The 17,972-nt window shown below is 40.8% G+C and overlaps 1 protein-coding gene across 1 annotated transcript in view; it reads left to right on the forward strand.

The window, feature by feature from the left end:
- The window catches only part of LOC112650948 (transcription intermediary factor 1-alpha-like), a 117,304-nt gene that overhangs the window by 25,676 nt on the left and 73,656 nt on the right, over positions 1 to 17,972 (forward strand). Inside the window, exons 2-4 of the mRNA XM_035699506.2 lie at positions 8,262 to 8,380; positions 13,078 to 13,194; positions 16,290 to 16,366. Of these exons, the coding sequence (XP_035555399.1) occupies positions 8,262 to 8,380; positions 13,078 to 13,194; positions 16,290 to 16,295 (242 nt within the window). The 3' untranslated portion in view covers positions 16,296 to 16,366. The remainder of the gene's footprint in view (positions 1 to 8,261; positions 8,381 to 13,077; positions 13,195 to 16,289; positions 16,367 to 17,972) is intronic.

Consider the following 17,972-nt stretch of genomic DNA (forward strand, 5'->3'; position numbering starts at 1 on the left):
ATATTCATATGAAGAATATACTCCATATTGCATCAGGAAGCAAAGAATGTCTAGTAAAGATTTGTTAGTAGAATAGTATTGAGGTTGACTGGCCAGATCACATAAAGTTGTTTATCTTAATTGATCTTTAAAGATATTTCTGCTGGGTTTAGAGGTCCAGCAAGGCAATTATTCTATTTAACACTTGGAAGATGCCTTTCTACTGTTTTCTGATTTACATTGTTGCTGGTGAGAAGTAGGCAATCGGTCTTATTACTTTTGTCTTGTTTGATGATAAGCCATCTGTTTTTTTCTTCTTAGCTTTTAAGATCTTTCTCTTGGTAGGATTTATCACTTCACTTCTGCAAAATTCTTAGTTGTTGTATTTGCTCTCAAGCCTTTCTGAGACAATGATTAAATACTTGTTTTATATTCTATATGTATATATCTATTTCTGGAGTCCATTCTGTTCCATTGTTTGTATTTCTGTCCCTACATAAATACCATCCTGTCTTGATTACTGTAGCTCTATAGTAAGTCTTGAAATCAGATCACATAAGCCCTCCAAATTTATTTTTCAAATTGTTTTTGCTATTCTTGTCCTTTTGCATTTTCATATAAATTTTAGCATCAGTTTGTCAGTTTCTACAAAAAGCCTGGTGGTATTTTAATTGGAGTTGCACTGAATCTTTAGCTCAGTTTGGGGAGAAGGAATATCCTAACCATGTTGAATGTTCCATTCCAGGAACATGTTTAATGTCTCTCTTAAGGGTGATCATTAATTTTTGTTTCTTAGTTTTCATTATACAGGACTAACATGTAATTTGATCAAAAAGGTTCCTGTGTCATGTGTTTTTGTTTGGTTTGTTTTTGTGTGAGTATGCTTTATAATTTTTTACATAGGTGATTGCTCTTGTGACTTTAAACAATTATACTTATCCTTTTCCAACCTGTTTACGCTTTATTTCTTTATCTTGCCTTTTTTGTACTAATTAAAAGAGCTTGGAATAGAAGTTGTGAGTGGAAGTCCTTGATTTCTTCCAAGTCACACCAGAAAGCATTTAGTATTTCATCATTAAATATGTTATGTGTAAGATTTTCAAACATGGCTTTTATCAGGTTGAGGAAGTTTCATTCTATTCCTAGGATACTGAATGTATCTTTATCTTGTATGGCTGCTGAATTTTTCAAGGATGATCATACTAAGACTTTTCTCCTTTGTTAATATAGTGAGTTACTGTAATTGATTTGAATGCTCAACCAGCCTTGCATTTCCATGATAAACTTTATTTAACCATGATGTATAATCCTTTTTATGTGTTTCTTCCCTTGATATTCTGATATTTTGTTAATGATTTTTGTTAATCTTTGTTCATGAGACATACTGATCTGTACTTTTCTGTCCTGCCCTAATGATTGCATCTGATTTTAGTATCAGGACATTATTGGCCTTATAAAATGAGATGAGAAATGTGTTTCTTCTCTGTTTTCTAAGAGTTGTTTATAGCTGATATTATCTTCTTTTTATGTTTGATAGAATTCACCAGTGGTTCCTTCTAGAGCTAGACTTTTCTTTGAGGGAACGTTTGGAAACAACTTCAGTTTCTTTAATTGATACAGGGCTACTCAGGTTTTCTATTTTTTTTTTTTTTAAGATTTGGGGTAATTCTGTCTTTCAAAGAATCAGTACATTTATTGAAGTTGATCACAGTATTCTCCTGTTACTTTAAGGTCCGCAAAGTCTGTACAATGGCCTCTATTTTATTTGATTTTTTTCATTATTAGTTTTTGATAAGTCTAGCTGGAGTATTAATTTTAACAACCCATCCCCCCTCACCTCCCAAACTAACTTCTGTTTCATTGCCTTTCTTGTTTTCCTTTATTTCCGTTTTCTTTTCTTTCCCAGTAGTTTTCTACTCATTATTTCCTTCATTCTGCTTTCTTTGGGATTTCTTTCTTTCTTTTTCTAGATTCTTGACATAGAAGTTTCCTAGATCGTTGATTTTTGTTTTTTTAATCAACATGGAGATAAGTTGTTCAATTTCCACATAGTTGGGGATTTTCCAGTTCCATTTCTAATTTCTAAGTTAATCTCATTGTGATCATGGAACAATGTTGTGTGTTTTTAGTTCTTTTAATTTATTCATACTTGTTTTGTTGCTCAGCGTATGGTATTTCTGGGTATATATTCCAGACACACTTAATATGTATTCTGCTATCATTGGGTATTCTTTAAACATAATTTGCATCAAGTTATTTGATTCTTTTGTTCAAGTTGTTTGTGTCTTTGTAAGGAATTTACCCCTTTATCATTATATATTGTCCCACTTTACATCTGGTAAAGTCTTCCAGTTTTATAGGCTTATTTATTTATAGGACCATGGACAGAGCATCACTTAGTCCTTTTCCTTTAAAATGCAGAAAAATATAATACTGAAGTGTTAATTTTTTAATAGGTGATTTCCTTGTTTAGCTTCTCCCCAGCACGTACTCCATATTCTTACTTTTGTTATTAGCTAAAAGAAGCAATTTATAGCATTTCTGAGACCTATTTCCTTTTCTCTTTAAAGTTGACTACCTGCTTGCCTTTTGGATCTCACCTTTTCCTTTCAAAAATGGGAGTTGAATTATGTTCTTATAGTATTCCCATTCTTCCCAGGATAACATGTCAAAAGAACCCCTTTTTTCATATAGGCATTCAGCTACTTACTATATAGTATATAGTGTCTTGTTTTTCTTGTACTCTTAAATTGTGAGGTTGGAATGAAACTTGAGACCCAAATTTAAGATACATTCAGCATTGAGTCCCATTGTTACTTTTAGTTATGCACTTTCTTTTCCTACTGGTACTTTTAGGTAGAGGTGCATTTATTAACCTGAATTCATTTGTAGCATTAGTAGATCATACTTTGAGGAAATCAGATAGATGAAGTCATGCTGATCCTTTCAGAAGGAGTCCCCTGTTATCTGATTTTAATTATAATGCACAGGTTTACTAAGTAACCAGCTTGACATCATTAGGCCCTTTTTATACATTTATTCATAGAATCCTTAGAACAATCCTACCTCAAATTTATTCTGATGAGTGTGAAACATGTAGCACAACTGGAACACAGCAAACTCACAATATGGTAACCATTATTATGATTATCATTTACTGTTGTTTTACAGAAGAGGAAATGGAGGCTCAAAAGGTTTTAGGGGTTATAGAGCAATCAATCCAAAGAAGGCACCTAGGTCTATATGGTTTTAAGCAACATATTCTATTTTTTTAATTTAAATATGTTCCATGTAGAATGTATACAAGATGTGTCATTAGGCTAGATTCAAATCCCAGATTTGCCACTTAGTAGTTGTATGACCCTGGGCAAGTGATGGTGATTAGTTTTCTGATCTGTAAGATGGGGATTATACTTATTAATTTACGAGAGCTGGGTTACTCTGAGGGCTACTAGTACCCTAGCAGCTAGTCTAGAGTTAGAAGAGAGCTCTGAAAAAAGCAAGCAGGTTTTTTACTAGGCCTGAGGTCTCATTTGCACCCATCTTCTCAGCGTTGGAAGCAGTTTAGTTGAACAATACACATGTTTTGAAGTTAGTACTGGAGAGGAGCTGCTACTGCTGCTGCTTTGCTCTTTCCTGGGCCTACCCACTGTCCAGACTTGTATGCTAATCATTCCCATGCTTTTCTTTATAGTTGATCATCTGTGTATGCTTTCCTATATAATAATTTATTTGAATTGTATTGGATTTTTTTTTTTTAACTTGAATGGTGTATGTTTTCTTCTAGGACTTCTTCACTTAATATAATAATTTTTGGGATTCAGTTGTGTTGGTGTCTGTAGTTAAAGTGTAGTGATGTCATTGGTGTATTTTACTTTTTGAATATATCACAGTATTTCGTTTCTACTGTTGATGGACATTTGGATTGTTTCCAGTTGTGGGCTTTTATGAAAAATGCTGTGATGAACATTCTTGAACATCTCTCCTGATGTTCTTGAACATCTCTCCTGATGCTGAAGTATGAGTTTCTCAATGTTGGAATTCTGGATCATAGGGTATGTGTATTACTAAGGGAGTTTATTAGTCATTTACCAAGTATTAATTGAGTGTTCAGGTACATTTTTAGGTTCCTTGGAATATTGCTGAATTAAATAGACACCAATGATTTACATTCTATTTGGGATCGCCTGATAATAAATAATAAATATAAATAAATATAAAGATAAATGCCACGAGGGACAAGGGAGCAGGATAAGGGGATCATTTGTACAGGAAGGTGGGTTGGGGTGCAGGTGTCATTAAAAGTAACATTTTAAAACAGACTTAAAGTTATGTACCACCTAAACATTTTCAAGCTAACCAAAAAAGCAACTGTCACCTTTAAACACACAGCAATGAATGATTAAAGTAAAAATCTCCACAATTCTTAGAGAATTATTTTTTCTTTGTTAATCAGATCTTAATCCTTACAGATTCTGAAGGGACATGTTCTGAGTGCTAAACTCTACTAGTTTGTGCAGGGAACTATAAGTGTACTCAGACTTGGTTGAATAGAAGTTACATTTTCCGGGGCACTTGGCTGACTCAGTCAGTAGAGCATGGGACTCTTGATCTTACAGTTGTGAGTTTGAGCCCCACATTTAAGTATAGAGATTCACTTAAAAAAAATTGAAATCTTTAAAGCAAATGACATTTCCCCCTTAACTTTATGGTTAAAAAGGTATTATTAAGTTAGCATGTATTTGGATTGAAATTCATGTAGGACAAATTCCACACCTTAAACAGATGGGAATCTTTTTGTTTTTAAGTTCTTAGTTTATTAATCCTCTCATGAAAAATTTGCACAATCACCACAGATAGTTACTGCAAAACTTTTGTGCCCTTTTGCCAGCACCAACATTTTTTTTAATAAATTAATTTTTTATTGGTGTTCAATTTACCAACATACAGAATAACACCCAGTGCTCATCCCGTCAAGTGTCCCCCTCAGTGCCCGTCACCCACTCACCCCCACCCCCCCACCCTCCTCCCCTTCCACCACCCCTAGTTCGTTTCCCAGAGTTAGGAGTCTTTAGGTTCTGTCTACCTTTCTGATATTTCTTTTCTTTTTTTTAATTTATGATAGTCACAGAGAGAGAGAGAGAGAGGCAGAGACATAGGCAGAGGGAGAAGCAGGCTCCATGCACTGGGAGCCCGACGTGGGATTCGATCCCGGGTCTCCAGGATCGCGCCCTGGGCCAAAGGCAGGCGCCAAACCGCTGCGCCACCCAGGGATCCCCCTTTCTGATATTTCCCACACATTTCTTCTCCCTTCCCTTATATTCCCTTTCACTATTATTTATATTCCCCACATGAATGAGAACATACAATGTTTGTCCTTCTCCAATTGACCTACTTCACTCAGCATCATACCTTCCAGTTCCATCCACGTTGAAGCAAATGGTGGGTATTTGTCGTTTCTAGTGGCTGAGGAATATTCCATTGTATACATAGACCACATCTTCTTTATCCATTCATCTTTCGATGGACACCGAGGCTCCTTCCACAGTTTGGCTATGCCAACATTCTTTTGCAATCCACCTGATTTTCTTCATTCTGTCCTTGTGCTCCTTTTCAGGTTTTCTTGACATCCTTTTCTTCTCATGGGCTATGTCTTGCATGTCTACGTTTGGGTTTGTTTTTCCTTGCATAATCCACGGAATCACAAATCATGCCAAAGCCAGTTGTCTTGCCACCACCAAAATGAGTTCTGAATCCAAATAAAAAGATGACATCTAAAGTAGCCTTGTACATTTTGGCTAGTTTTTCTCGAATTTCTGTCTTAGGTACTCTTGCCTTTCTGGGGTGAAGAACATCAATGACTGTCTATTTTTTTATGTTGTTTTTTTTTTTTTTTAAAGATTTTATTTAGTCATGAGAGACAGAGAGAGAGAGAGAGGCAGAGACACAGGCAGAGGGAGAAGCAGGCTCCATGCAGCGAGCCTGACGTGGGACTCCATTCTGGGTCTCCAGGATCACGCCCTGGGCTGAAGGTGGCACTAAACCGCTGAGCCACCCAGGCTGCCCTGTCTATTTCTGCTGAAGTAGTTGGTTCGTTGCAAACTTCCTGGTCCTCCACATAGTTACTGCGTTGTTCATGAGGGCAGCTGAGCTTCAAGCAGCCAGGAAAGAAAAGAGAGCCACAAGTGGATTCTTCATCTGTGGACTAATATCTTATATACCAAAATGATGTGATCAATTAACCTGTGGTTTTCTAAACAGTTTTGTAAAGGGTAGTGGAAGAGCCTACACCTGGATCAGTCAGCTAAGAGTTCAAATCATAATTCCAGATTAACCAGAGTTTCTGATCTGTTTCCTCATCTTTATGAGGGTAATGCACTGCATACAAGGAGAACACTAAATAAATGTCAGTTCGTTTTAGGGTTTGGGTTTGTTTTTTTTTTTTTTTTTGACTTTATATTTTGAAATAATAATAGGTTGATGGGAATTTACAGAGAGATCTCATCATGTACCCAGTTTTCCCCTGTGATTACATCTAACGTAACTAGTACAAAACAAAACAAGGAAATTAACATTGGTACAACAGTGCCTATAGTTCTTTGCCACTTTGTCAGGTGTAGATTCATATATTCATCATCACAATCAATACACTTCTGTTCCTGTTTTATTCCATAACCACCAGTGCTCTCTTTGTAGTCATATCTACCCTTTCCTCATTCCATACTCCATCATCCCTAACTTCAGGCAAAGCACTGTTTTCTATCTCTATAGTCTTGTCATTTTAAGAATGCTACATAAATAGAATCATTCATAAGTGACCTTTTGAAATTAGCTTTTTTCCACTCAGAATGCTGCCCTTAAAATCCAATCAATTTGTTGTATGTATTAAAAGTTATTTCCCTTTTATTGCTAACTAGCATTCCATGGTATGGATATAGCACAGTTTACTTAATCATTAACTTATTTCAGGAGATTTGGGTCTTTTCAAGTTTGAGGTGATTATGAATAACGCTGAATTAAGTTTGTGTTCAGATTTTTGTACACTTAAGTTTGTTCCTTTGGAATGCCCTGGAGTGTGATTAATCATATGATAAATATTATGTTTAATTTTTAAGAAATTGCTAAGCTATTTTCTATTCCCCTTGGGAATGTATGAGTGATCCAAAATAAAAAGTAGTGGCAATACCTATGTACTCCTATCTCATCTTGATTTTAAATTTGCATTACCTGATGGCTAGTGATGTGTCCAAAGCAATTGCTTTGTGTTAACTAATAGCAGGTATGACCTGGAAGAGAGTGGACATTATAAAAGAGCCCAGTTACAATTTGAATGAGATGTGCTCAATTAGTGCTTAGTATATTTGTATTTAAATTTATAATGAGAGCTCATGGATATAGAGAACAAATTGTGATTGCCTAAGATGTAAAGGGTCATGAACGGGTAAAGAATGAGCAGGGTCAAAGGTACAAATTTCCAGTTATAAAATGGAAATTTTATACAGCATGGTGACTGTACAGCATGGTGACTATAGTTAATAATATTATATTGCCTATTTGAAAGTATCTAGAACTATGACCCAGCAATTGCACTACTGGGTATTTACCCCAAAGATACAGATGTAGTGAAATGAGGGGACACCTGCACCCCAATGTTCATAGCAGCAGTGTCCACAATAGCCAAATTGTGGAAGGAGCCACGATGTCCTTTGACAGATGAATGGATAAAGAAGATGTGGTGTATATGTACAATGGAATATTACTCAGCCATCAGAAAGGATAAATACCATTTACATTGACGTGGAAGGAACTGGAGGGTGTTATGCTGAGTGAAATAAGTCAACTGGAGAAAGACAGTTATCACATGTTTTGACTTATGTGTGAAATAAAAGAAATAGTGCAAGGGACTGTAAAGGAAGGAAGGGAAACTGAATGGGGGAAAAATAGAGGAAGACAAACCATGAGAGACTCAACTCTGGGAAACAAGTTTGCTGAAGGGAAAGTGGGTGGGGGGATGCGGTAACTGGGTCACAGGCATTAAGGAGGGCATGTGATGTGATAAGCACTGGTGTTACGCTATATGTTGGCAAATTGAATGTAAATTTTTTTAAAAAGTAGCTAGAAGAGTGAATCTTTAAAATTCTTATCACAGGAAAAAACTTTTGTAACTGCATGGTGGCAGATGTTAACTTACTGCCATGATCATTTTACAGTTATATACAAACAATGAAATCGTTATGCTGTGCAAACCAAAAAAACTTTGAACGCAATTTTGTTTTTCCCAGTTGGAGTCATTCGATGTCCAGTTTGCGGCCAAGAATGTGCAGAGAGACACATCATAGATAACTTTTTTGTGAAGGACACTACTGAGGTTCCCAGCAGTACAGTAGAAAAGTGTAATCAGGTAAGCGTATTAATTAAGTCTTAAATGTTTTGCCTCCTTCTATTGAGACGTCCTAAACTCCTGACAGACTCTAAAATAAAAGGTGTTTGGGATCCCTGGGTGGCGCAGCGGTTTGGCGCCTGCCTTTGGCCCAGGGCGCGATCCTGGAGACCCGGGATTGAATCCCACATCAGGCTCCCGGTGCACGGAGCCTGCTTCTCCCTCTGCCTATGTCTCTGCCTCTCTCTCTTTCTCTCTCTGTGACTATCATAAATAAATAAAAATTAAAAAAAAAATAAAAGGTGTTTGACATTGACCATTATGTCTGTCAATAATTATGTAATATTTTAAACAGGGCTTGGTGCAGGGAATAAACGTTCTAATTGTTGTGAAACCAGCTTTAAAGAATGAAAATGTAATTATGTCAGCTACAGTGTGAAGTACTTAAGACCTCTGAAAGTTCCCCTGTGAATACCAGTGATTTTTCTTTTTTGTCTTCCAGATTGTCATGTCACTTTGCTTCATATGTGATTATACTAGATAAACTTTGTTAGTTACATCACTTTATCAGATGAACTGTAGTAATGCATGTGAATGCTCAGTCCAGGAAATTCAAAAGTAAAGTAGTATAATCAACAGAGTAGTTATTATCCAATATGAATTGATGGTGATAAGATGAGAATTGAAGATATTCTTTTTTTTTTTTTTAAGACTTTATTCATTAATTCATGAGAGATAGAGAGAGAGAGAGAAGCAGAGACACAGGCAGAGGGAGAAGCAGGGAACTTCAGGCTCCATGCAGGGAGCCTGAATTGGGACTTGATCTCAGGACCCCGGGATCACGCACGCCCTGAGCTGAAGGCAGATGCTCAACTGCTAAGCCACCCAGATACCCCAGAGAATAGAAGGGATTCTAATCTGAAGGACAAATTTAAGAGGCTGCTTTATGCCTCTCTATAATATTAGTTTTGGTAAGTTTAGTTACTCTGTTTTTGTCACAGAAACATAATAGGAAGAAGTTATGATCCATTAAACTAGAGACAAAGTCCAAATTGACATGTTTGCTATAGATAAGCGAGGGGGAGTGTGTTAAACCTGGTTCAGGAATAGGGTACTTGGAGGAATATTTTGGGATTATTCATGGGAATATCATGGGAATATTCATGGGAATATCCCATGAAGATGGGAGAGATGATAATGTGGGATGAAGGAAGCACTAGGCAAAAGATAGAGAGATCTGAACTAGTCTGGTGGCAATAAGGAAAGGAAGGGAAGAAGTCCATACAGGGCTTGATATACCTGATTGGATGTGGAAGTGAGAGGAACCCCATTACTAGGATGGTGGTGCTTTTCACAGAGAGAAAGCGGGCAGAGAAGTGGTTAGAGAATTGGTTTTGAATATGATTGAGTTTGCCTGTAAGACTAAGGTAATGTCATCCATGGTCAAACTGGAGCTCTAAGGAAAGTTTGTAGCTGAAGAAGTTTAAAACCTTTTTGTTACAGATAATTTTAAGCATTACCAGGAGAGGGACAGTTTCACTTGACTCCCATGTACAGGTTACCTAGTTTAGTAGTCATCAATTCTTGTTTTATGTTTAACCTGATAGCATCCTCCCCCTGACCACACCACACATTATATTTTGTTGAAGTTATTCCCAGACATTATATCCTCTAACCCATAAGTCATTTTCTATGGGAAAATAAGTTTTATAAACATAACCACATTAATTTCATATGTAAATAAAATTACAGTAATTCCTTAATATATCAAACATCCAGTGATAACCTATCTAATTGTTGTGGTTTCTTTTTTTAAAACAGTGGTTTGTAAGGATCCAATAAGGTCTACACAATTGACGTCTCAACCCTGTATTTTAATTAATCTCAAATTACCTTTTCACTTTATTGGTTTTCTTTTTCCTCCCTTTTAACCTATTTGTTAGATAAACTGGGTCTTAGTCTTGTAAAGTTAGCCTTATTCTGCATTTTGCTGACCATCTTCATGAAGTCACTTATGTACACTGGCAATAAGAATGTAGAGACTGATTTAGTTTCAGGTTCCATTGGGTGAGGGGTTGGTGGTATAAGAATACTTTCATCTGGGCAGCCCTGGTGGCTCAGCGGTTTAGTGCCACCTTCAGCCTAGGATGTGATCCTGGAGACCCAGGATCGAGTCCCACGTCAGGCTCCCTGCGTGGAGCCTGCTTCTCCCTCTGCCTGTGTCTTTGCCTCTCTCTCTACCTGTGTCTTTCATGAATAAATAAATAAAATATTTTTAAAAAAATACTTTCATCCATATGTCTGAGTGTACTTCAATCAGGAGGCATAGGAGTTGGGTTCTCTTTCTTTTTTCTGATGTCAGTGGCCATTAATTATCACTGCCATGATCCCATATTATATTAGGCACTTGGAAAATTGTGCCATTCTCATTCTGTTATTTCCCCTGTTTTTCTTAACTGGAAGAGAAACCAAAGGTTTCCTTCATTTATTCTTTGGTTATAAAGGAAAGGTAGATTAGACACTTGATTTATTTTTCCTTTATTTGCTGATTTTTAGAGTAGTAACCTAGTTTCTTAGCATTCTGCAGAGGTTGACTAACAAGTGGGTGTGTGTGAGTGTGTGTTATTATGAATTAATGGATTTTTAACCCAAAATGTGTTGTAGTAGTTGTTCTTATTGATGCTCAAATTGTGCCATCTTGGCAAAAGGAGCCTCACATTGATTCCTGAGTCATTCTGATACAATTGCAGTTAGTCACTGCTGTCTCCCTTCCTTTCTCTTTTCACAAGATATTAGGGGCTTTGATTCCTTTTAGCTGGAAATGCTATCTATCTGGAGACCACAGTATGGGTGCCAAGGGTACTCATCACCACTGAGTTGGTCATATTTCTAGGCCTTGAAGGAGAATGATTTAGCAAATACTTTTTATTGAAAAAAGAGAAGTGACTGCACTTAACTGTATCAAGCACTGAGTGATGTATAGAATTGTTGGATCATAAAATTGTACACCTGAAACTAATATAACACTACGTTAATTACATTTGAATAAAAAAGAATAAACAAGTCCATCAGGTTTGGTCTTGAATTTAGGCCACATAGTATCTCCTGGGGAACAGGCAAAGGATCCTCTCTAAAGCATCTTTTTATTAAGAAGCTCATCAACCTCAAACACATGAAATTTTAAGGACCTGCAATAGAGAGAGTCTCTGAAATCTTTAAGTGTCAGGGAAGGGGATAAACAGAATACAAAGTAAGTATTAGATGATAGAAAGCTGTTAAGCTTAGTAAGGAAGCTAGTGTTTTTAAGAAGGCTAGGATTTTAGAAAAGTGATGTTGCAAATTTTTAACAGAAAAGTAAGCAAGTTTAGTCTTAGTATATTAATATATTAACCAAGTGAACAGATTTCTGGAGCAAAAATGTGAGAAATGACCCGAGAAGCTCTGACAGCAAGTGGCTATACCAAAAAAATTAAAACCATGTCCCCCCTAGTGCCAAAACCACCAGATGATAGTGTAAAAATTCAGTGTACAATTATTCGTTTTATGTGATCCCAAATGTCCAAAGTCATGTTTCTGTTGCTGTTATTTTTTTCCACAGAACTAATAGTTTGACCTGGTGTCCTATAGAGTATGTGAGAAATAAGGGTTTTTAGCTATGCAAAGTCTTTAGATGGAGTTTAGGAACAAGATAAGAGTGACAATTCTGACCATTTCATTTAATGTTACACTGTACCACAGTCCCGAAGAGTGCATTATATACAAAGGAAATCCAACAGAATAATTAACTGTGTTCCCCTTTTTTTTCTAATGCTGGCATCCCTATTTAGTGATTTAAGTGACCTTGCACTTTTAAACCACATTATGTAAAGTACTGTAATGAATTTTATGAAAAATTAATAAAACTGGTTATCTTCTACATTACTATTTCCCTGGAGCTACTCTTGAGTTATTTACATGGTTTGTCAGGGGTTATCATGTTCACTTCCAAGTTAAATTTTTTAAAGTGCTATATTTTATGTTGCTTAAAGCTTACTGCATTTAAGGCATAATAACATCAAGAGGTTGTTTTGTTTTTTTGTTTTTAGTTTTTTTTTTTTTAACTCTTCCCATTTTTCCCAAAGGCATATATTTGTGACCTCTATGATGGCACAACTACCTGATGTTTAAAAGTGATCTTTAAAATATATGTTTACAGGGGCACCTGGGTGGCTCAGTGGTTGAACCTCTGCCTTTCTCAGGTCATGATCCCAGGGTTCTAGGATCAAGTCCCACATCAGGCTCCCTGCATGGAGCCTGCTTCTCCCTCTGCCTCTCTGTCTCTCATGAATAAATAAAATCTTAAAAAAAATTAAAAAAAAATGCATTGTTTCCTAGTTATGAAATTGTAAAATAATAAATAAATCTGCTTAGATAGATCTGTGATTACTTTTTGCCAGGTTGGCCAAGTGACCTAAGATGCTAAAACCATGCATGATGTTTATCTTTCCAAAATTTCCAAATTAATTTAGAGTATCCATGAATAATATATCATAAAGACTCCCTCTTTCTTAGGGATAATTTGGAAAGCATGAAAAACCTGCCTTCTAGGGATATATTTGAGGGTTTTTTAAGATTATTATTTGTTTTTAATGATATCTTAAATAGTTTCTATTTTGGGGCTTTTCTTCATTTTAGATATATTAGCTTGAAATAATTAGCTTGTTTACTTGTCTTTCCAGGTACCATTTTATAGAAGAAGCTTTTCAGAATCAGAAAGTGATCATAGATACACTAATCACCAAACTGATGGAAAAAACAAAATACATAAGATTCACAGGAAATCAGATCCAAAACAGGTACATTTACATTTGTGATATTATAAAAAAAAATCATCTTTATGTAATGTATTAAGTATATTCACCTTTAGAACAGACATTTTACTTAGCTGGTGGTGAAAATAAGCCTGGGTAAGCTGTTAGATGGCTCTAATAACACATAGTTTATCAGACTTCTCTAGAAACTTTTAAGTTCTGGAAAATGGGCTGAAAAGCATTCCTTTCAGCCATGAAATTTGAAAACTGTTACGGTAATAAACTACATTGAGTAATAGCTCATTTACCTAGCAGATATTGAAAATTTATAACTATCTGGTGTTTCAATTTTAAGGGAATACCAGGATTTAAAAACAAAATGAACTATTTTTGCAGGGAGCAAGAGACACGGAGGGAGACACAGAGCCCGAGAGAGGCTTCGTGCCTCCCTGAGCAGGAGTCCCTCGGGACTGAGCCGGCGGGAGGTGGGGGTGAGGGGGGTGGGGGCAAGGCCTCGCGCCCCAGGGCCCCAACCAGACTAGCGGGCGGAGGCGGGGCGGAGGCAGAGGCGGTCTCCGGTCTCCTCTAGGCTCCGCGGAGGGCGGGCCTCTGTGGGGGGGGGGCGTGGCCGGAGCCTATCCGGCGCCTGACGCCAAGCGGACCCAAAGGGGGCCAGGGCGTGGCCGCGGGAGGAGCTGGGCGCAGAGGCGGCGACCCCGACCCTGACCCAACCCGACCCGACCCGACCCGACCCACCATGGCTGTGGCAGGAGGTTGCGGGGCCGCGCCGCCGCTCCAGGCCCGCGGTTCCCAGCGCTGCGGGCTCCCGGCAGCGGCTCTGCAGGCCTCGGCCCCCGGAGCGCAGGTCGGCGTGGCCCCGGGAGGCGTGAGGGGCCCCGGGGTGGCTGTGCAAGAGGCATCTGGCCCTCGCGTGTGGCGCGGCGGGTGCCTGGGAGGGACCGCGTGGGGGACAGCGGGCCTCGGGGGCCGCACGGAGGCGCCCCCGTGGCGAGCCCGGCGGACACCCTTTGGGCCGCCAGGGTGCCGGGCAGAGGGCTGCGCGGGGGAGGAGTGGTGGGACCTGTTCTCGGAGGGGGGGTGGCGGCGGGGCCTCCTCCGGGTCAGGCCAGGTCTCCTCGGGGCGGCTCAGGGAGGGTGCGGGGCCCCTGCCCCGGGGCCCAGGGAGGGTGCCGCGGAGCCCCTGCGCGTGCGCTCAGAGGGGTTAGGGTGCAGGCACTGTCCACCGTCAGGGCAGGGCCTTGGGGCGGTGGCTTGAGGGCCTGGGCTGCTGGGCCCCAGGAGCCCCCCCAAGGCCCTGGCTCTTCTTCAGCCCCCCGCCCCGCTCCCCCCTCCCCGCTCTCAGGTCCCTCCCTAAGTGCCCCAGCCTGGCCGGGAGCCCGCCCCCCGCCCTGGTCCCTATCCGGTGAGTACGGCTACCTCTGAAAGTTTTGCATTTTGAAAGCGAGCGTTCCCCTTTCTGCACATCCTCTCCAACACTTGTTTCCTGTCCGGACAATGTTGCCCATTCTCACCGCTGTGAGGTGGGATCTCCTTGTGGTTTTGATCTGTATTTCCCTGATGGAAATACAGTGATGTGGCGCACTTTCTCATGGGCTTGTCGGCCACCTCTACGTCTTGCTCTGTGCCGTTGCCATTGGTGTCTTTTGCACATTTCCGGATTGGATGGTTGGTTTCTCTGCTGTGGAGTTGAATAGGTTCTTTAGAGATCTTGGATGCTGACCCTTTATCCGACGGGTCATTTGCACGTAGCTGCTCCCATTCTGGAGGTTGTCCGTCGGTTTTGTTGAGTGTCTCTTTGGCTGTGCGGAAGCTTCTCATCCTGGTGAAGTCCCAATAGTTCATCTCTGCTTTTGTTTCTCTGGCCTTCATGGGTGTATCTTGCAAGAAGTTGCTGTGGCCAAGTTCGGGAAGGGCGTTGCCTGTGTTCTCCCCCAGGGTTTTGACGGAATCTCGTCTCACATTTACATCTTTCATCAATTTTGAGTTTATCTTTGTGTCTGGTGTGAGACAGTGGTCCAGGTTCACTCCTCTGCATGTGGCTGTCTGGAGTTCCCTGAGGCATTTATGGAAGAGACTTGTCTTTTTTCCAGTGGATGGTCTCTCCTGCTTGATCGAATATATGGTCTTGATTGTCAAGTTGAGGGTCCACTTCTGGATTCCTCTTCTGTTCCATTGATGGATGTGTCTGTTTTTGTGCCTGTACCACACTGTCTTGCTGAGCACAGCTTTGCAGCGCAACCTGAAATCCGGCATTGTGCTACCCCCCTGCTGTGGTCTTCTTGGCTACTATTCCCGTAGGCCATTTGGGGTCCTTTCTGATTCCACACAAATCTTCAGATGATCTGTTCCTAGCTCTCTGAGGAGAGTCCGTGGTATTTTGATAGGGATTCTGTTAATTGTGTAAATTGCCCTGGGTCACGTGGACATTTTCCCAATATTCATTCTTCGGATCCATGAGCATGGAATAGTTTGCCATCTCTTTGTGTCTTCCTCAGTCTCTTTCAGACATGTTCTGTCGTTTTTTGGGTAGAGATCCTTTACCTCTTTGGTTAGGTTTATCCCTAGGTAGTGCATGCTTTTGGGTGCCATCGTAAATGGAGTTAACTCCTTAATTTCTCTTTCTTCAGTCTCATCGTTAGCGTCTAGAAAGGCCACTGATTTCTAGGCATTGATTTTGTACCCTGCCACACTGCCGAATTTGCTGTATGAGTTCTAGCAGTCTTGGGGTGGAGTCTTTTGGGTTTTCTAGGTGTACGGTATCATGTCATCTGCGAAGAGGGAGAGTTTGACTTCTTCTAGGCTGATTTGAATGCCTTCTGTTTCTTTTTGTTGCCTGATTCCTGAAGCTACGATGTCTAGTGTTATGTTGAATAGCAGTGGTGAGAGTGGACATCCCTGTCTCGTTCCTGATCTTCTTCGGGGAAAGGCTCCCAGCGTTTGCCCCTTGGGAATGATAATTTGCTGTGGGCTTTTCGTAGATGGCTTTGAAGATGCTGAGGAACGTTCCCTCTATCCCTATACTCTGAAGCATTTGGATCAGGAATGGATGCCGTATTTTGTCAAATGCTTTCTCTGCATCTATTGAGAGGATCATCTGGTTCTTGTTTTTTCTCTTGCAGATCTGATCAGTCACACAGAGTGTTTGCTGAGTGTTGAACCAGCCTTGCGTCCCGGGGATAAATGCCACCTGGTCACGGTGAGTAACTTCTCAATGTACCATTGGATCATATTGGCTCGTATCTCGTTGAGAACGTTTGCATCCGTGTTCATCGGGGACATCGGTCTATAACTCTCCTTTTTGGTGGGGTGGGGTCTTTGTCTGCTTCTGGACTTCAGGTGATGCTGGCCTCATAGAACGAGTTTGGAAGTATTCCATCTCCAGAAGCTTCAGCTGGCCTCACTGTAGTCTCTGTGGCGGGCTCTTGATTTGGTTCAGGATGTAGCTCAGTGGCCAGAGTCGTTCGCTCCACTGAGGCAGGTGGCTGCTCCGGCATGTGCGGGAACCCAATAGCATGCACCTGGGTGTGCTCTTCCTCCAGGGTGGCCATGGGTACACGTAGCTCTTGCATGTCGGAACAGTGAGTCAGAGGTGTTACCACCACGTGCATTGGTTTGGTCTCAGCAGCTGGCTTCTCGGCTCGAGCCGTGACCAGCTCGATCACCTCTGGCTCTGAAGCTTTAGCAGGCCCCGAGGTAGGAGCTGGGGCCGGTTGTTGAGGTGGTTCAGGATATTGCACAGGGGCAGACACTAGTTGCTCCACTGAGCTGGGTGGCTGCTCCGGCATGTGGTGGACCCTGTGTAGCATGCACGGGGACATGATGTACCACAAGGGTGGCCAAGATTGCAGGTGGGTCCTCCTTGTCGAGAGAGTGAATCAGAGGCGTGACCACCTCGTGCATTGGCTTGGCCTCAGCAGCTGGCATCTGCGCTCTGGCCAAGCACTCAGCACTGACAGCCCTGCCCAGCTCGATCACCTCAGGCCCAGAAGCTTCATCAGGCCCCACCTTCGGAGCTGGGGTGGGCTACTGACGTGGTTCATGATGTTGCTCAGGGACCGAAGCTGGTTGCTGCACTGAGGCAGGTGACCCCTTTGGCATGGCATGCCGGGGACATTGATAGTGGGTGCCCGGGGGAGCTCTTCTTGCAGGGTAGCCAAGTGTGCAGGTGGCTCCTCCAGGTCGGGACAGTGAATCAGAGGTGTGACTGCCATGTAAATTGGCTTGGCCTCAGCAGCTGGCATCTCGGCTCGGGCCAAGCACTCAGCACCAACTGCCATGCCCGGCTCGAACTGCTCAGGCCCATAAGCTTCAGCTCGCCCCAGTGTAGTAGCTCTGGCGGGCTCTTGATTTCATTTAGAATGTTGCTCAGTGCCCGAAATCGGTACTCCACTGAGGCAGGTGGCTGCTCCGTCATGTGGGGGATCCTGATAGCAGGCCCCTTGGCGTGGTCTTCCTCCAGGGTGGCTGTGGGTACAGGTACTTTTTCACATTTGAAATACATTATTGCCTATTTGCTTATGTTAAAAAAATAACTGTGTCCAAGACAAAGATTCTTATTTACTGATGCATTTAAATCTTTCTCATAATGGTCTATGGCATTTAATGTAGTAGGGAAATTGTTCATATCGGTGCCTCCAGCAGCTTTTCCTTCTGTACTTGTGGTGTTCCTGTTTATATCATTCGGATATCTTTTGAAAAACAATGACATTCTTTAGAATCCTGAAGATTTACCTGGTGTTTTATTTTTTTTTTTATTTTTTTATTTTTTTAGTGTCATACATTTCCATTTATTGGACCTACTG

Source organism: Canis lupus, chromosome 16 (genome assembly GCF_003254725.2).
Source record: "Canis lupus dingo isolate Sandy chromosome 16, ASM325472v2, whole genome shotgun sequence".
NCBI classification, from domain to species: Eukaryota; Metazoa; Chordata; class Mammalia; order Carnivora; family Canidae; genus Canis; species Canis lupus.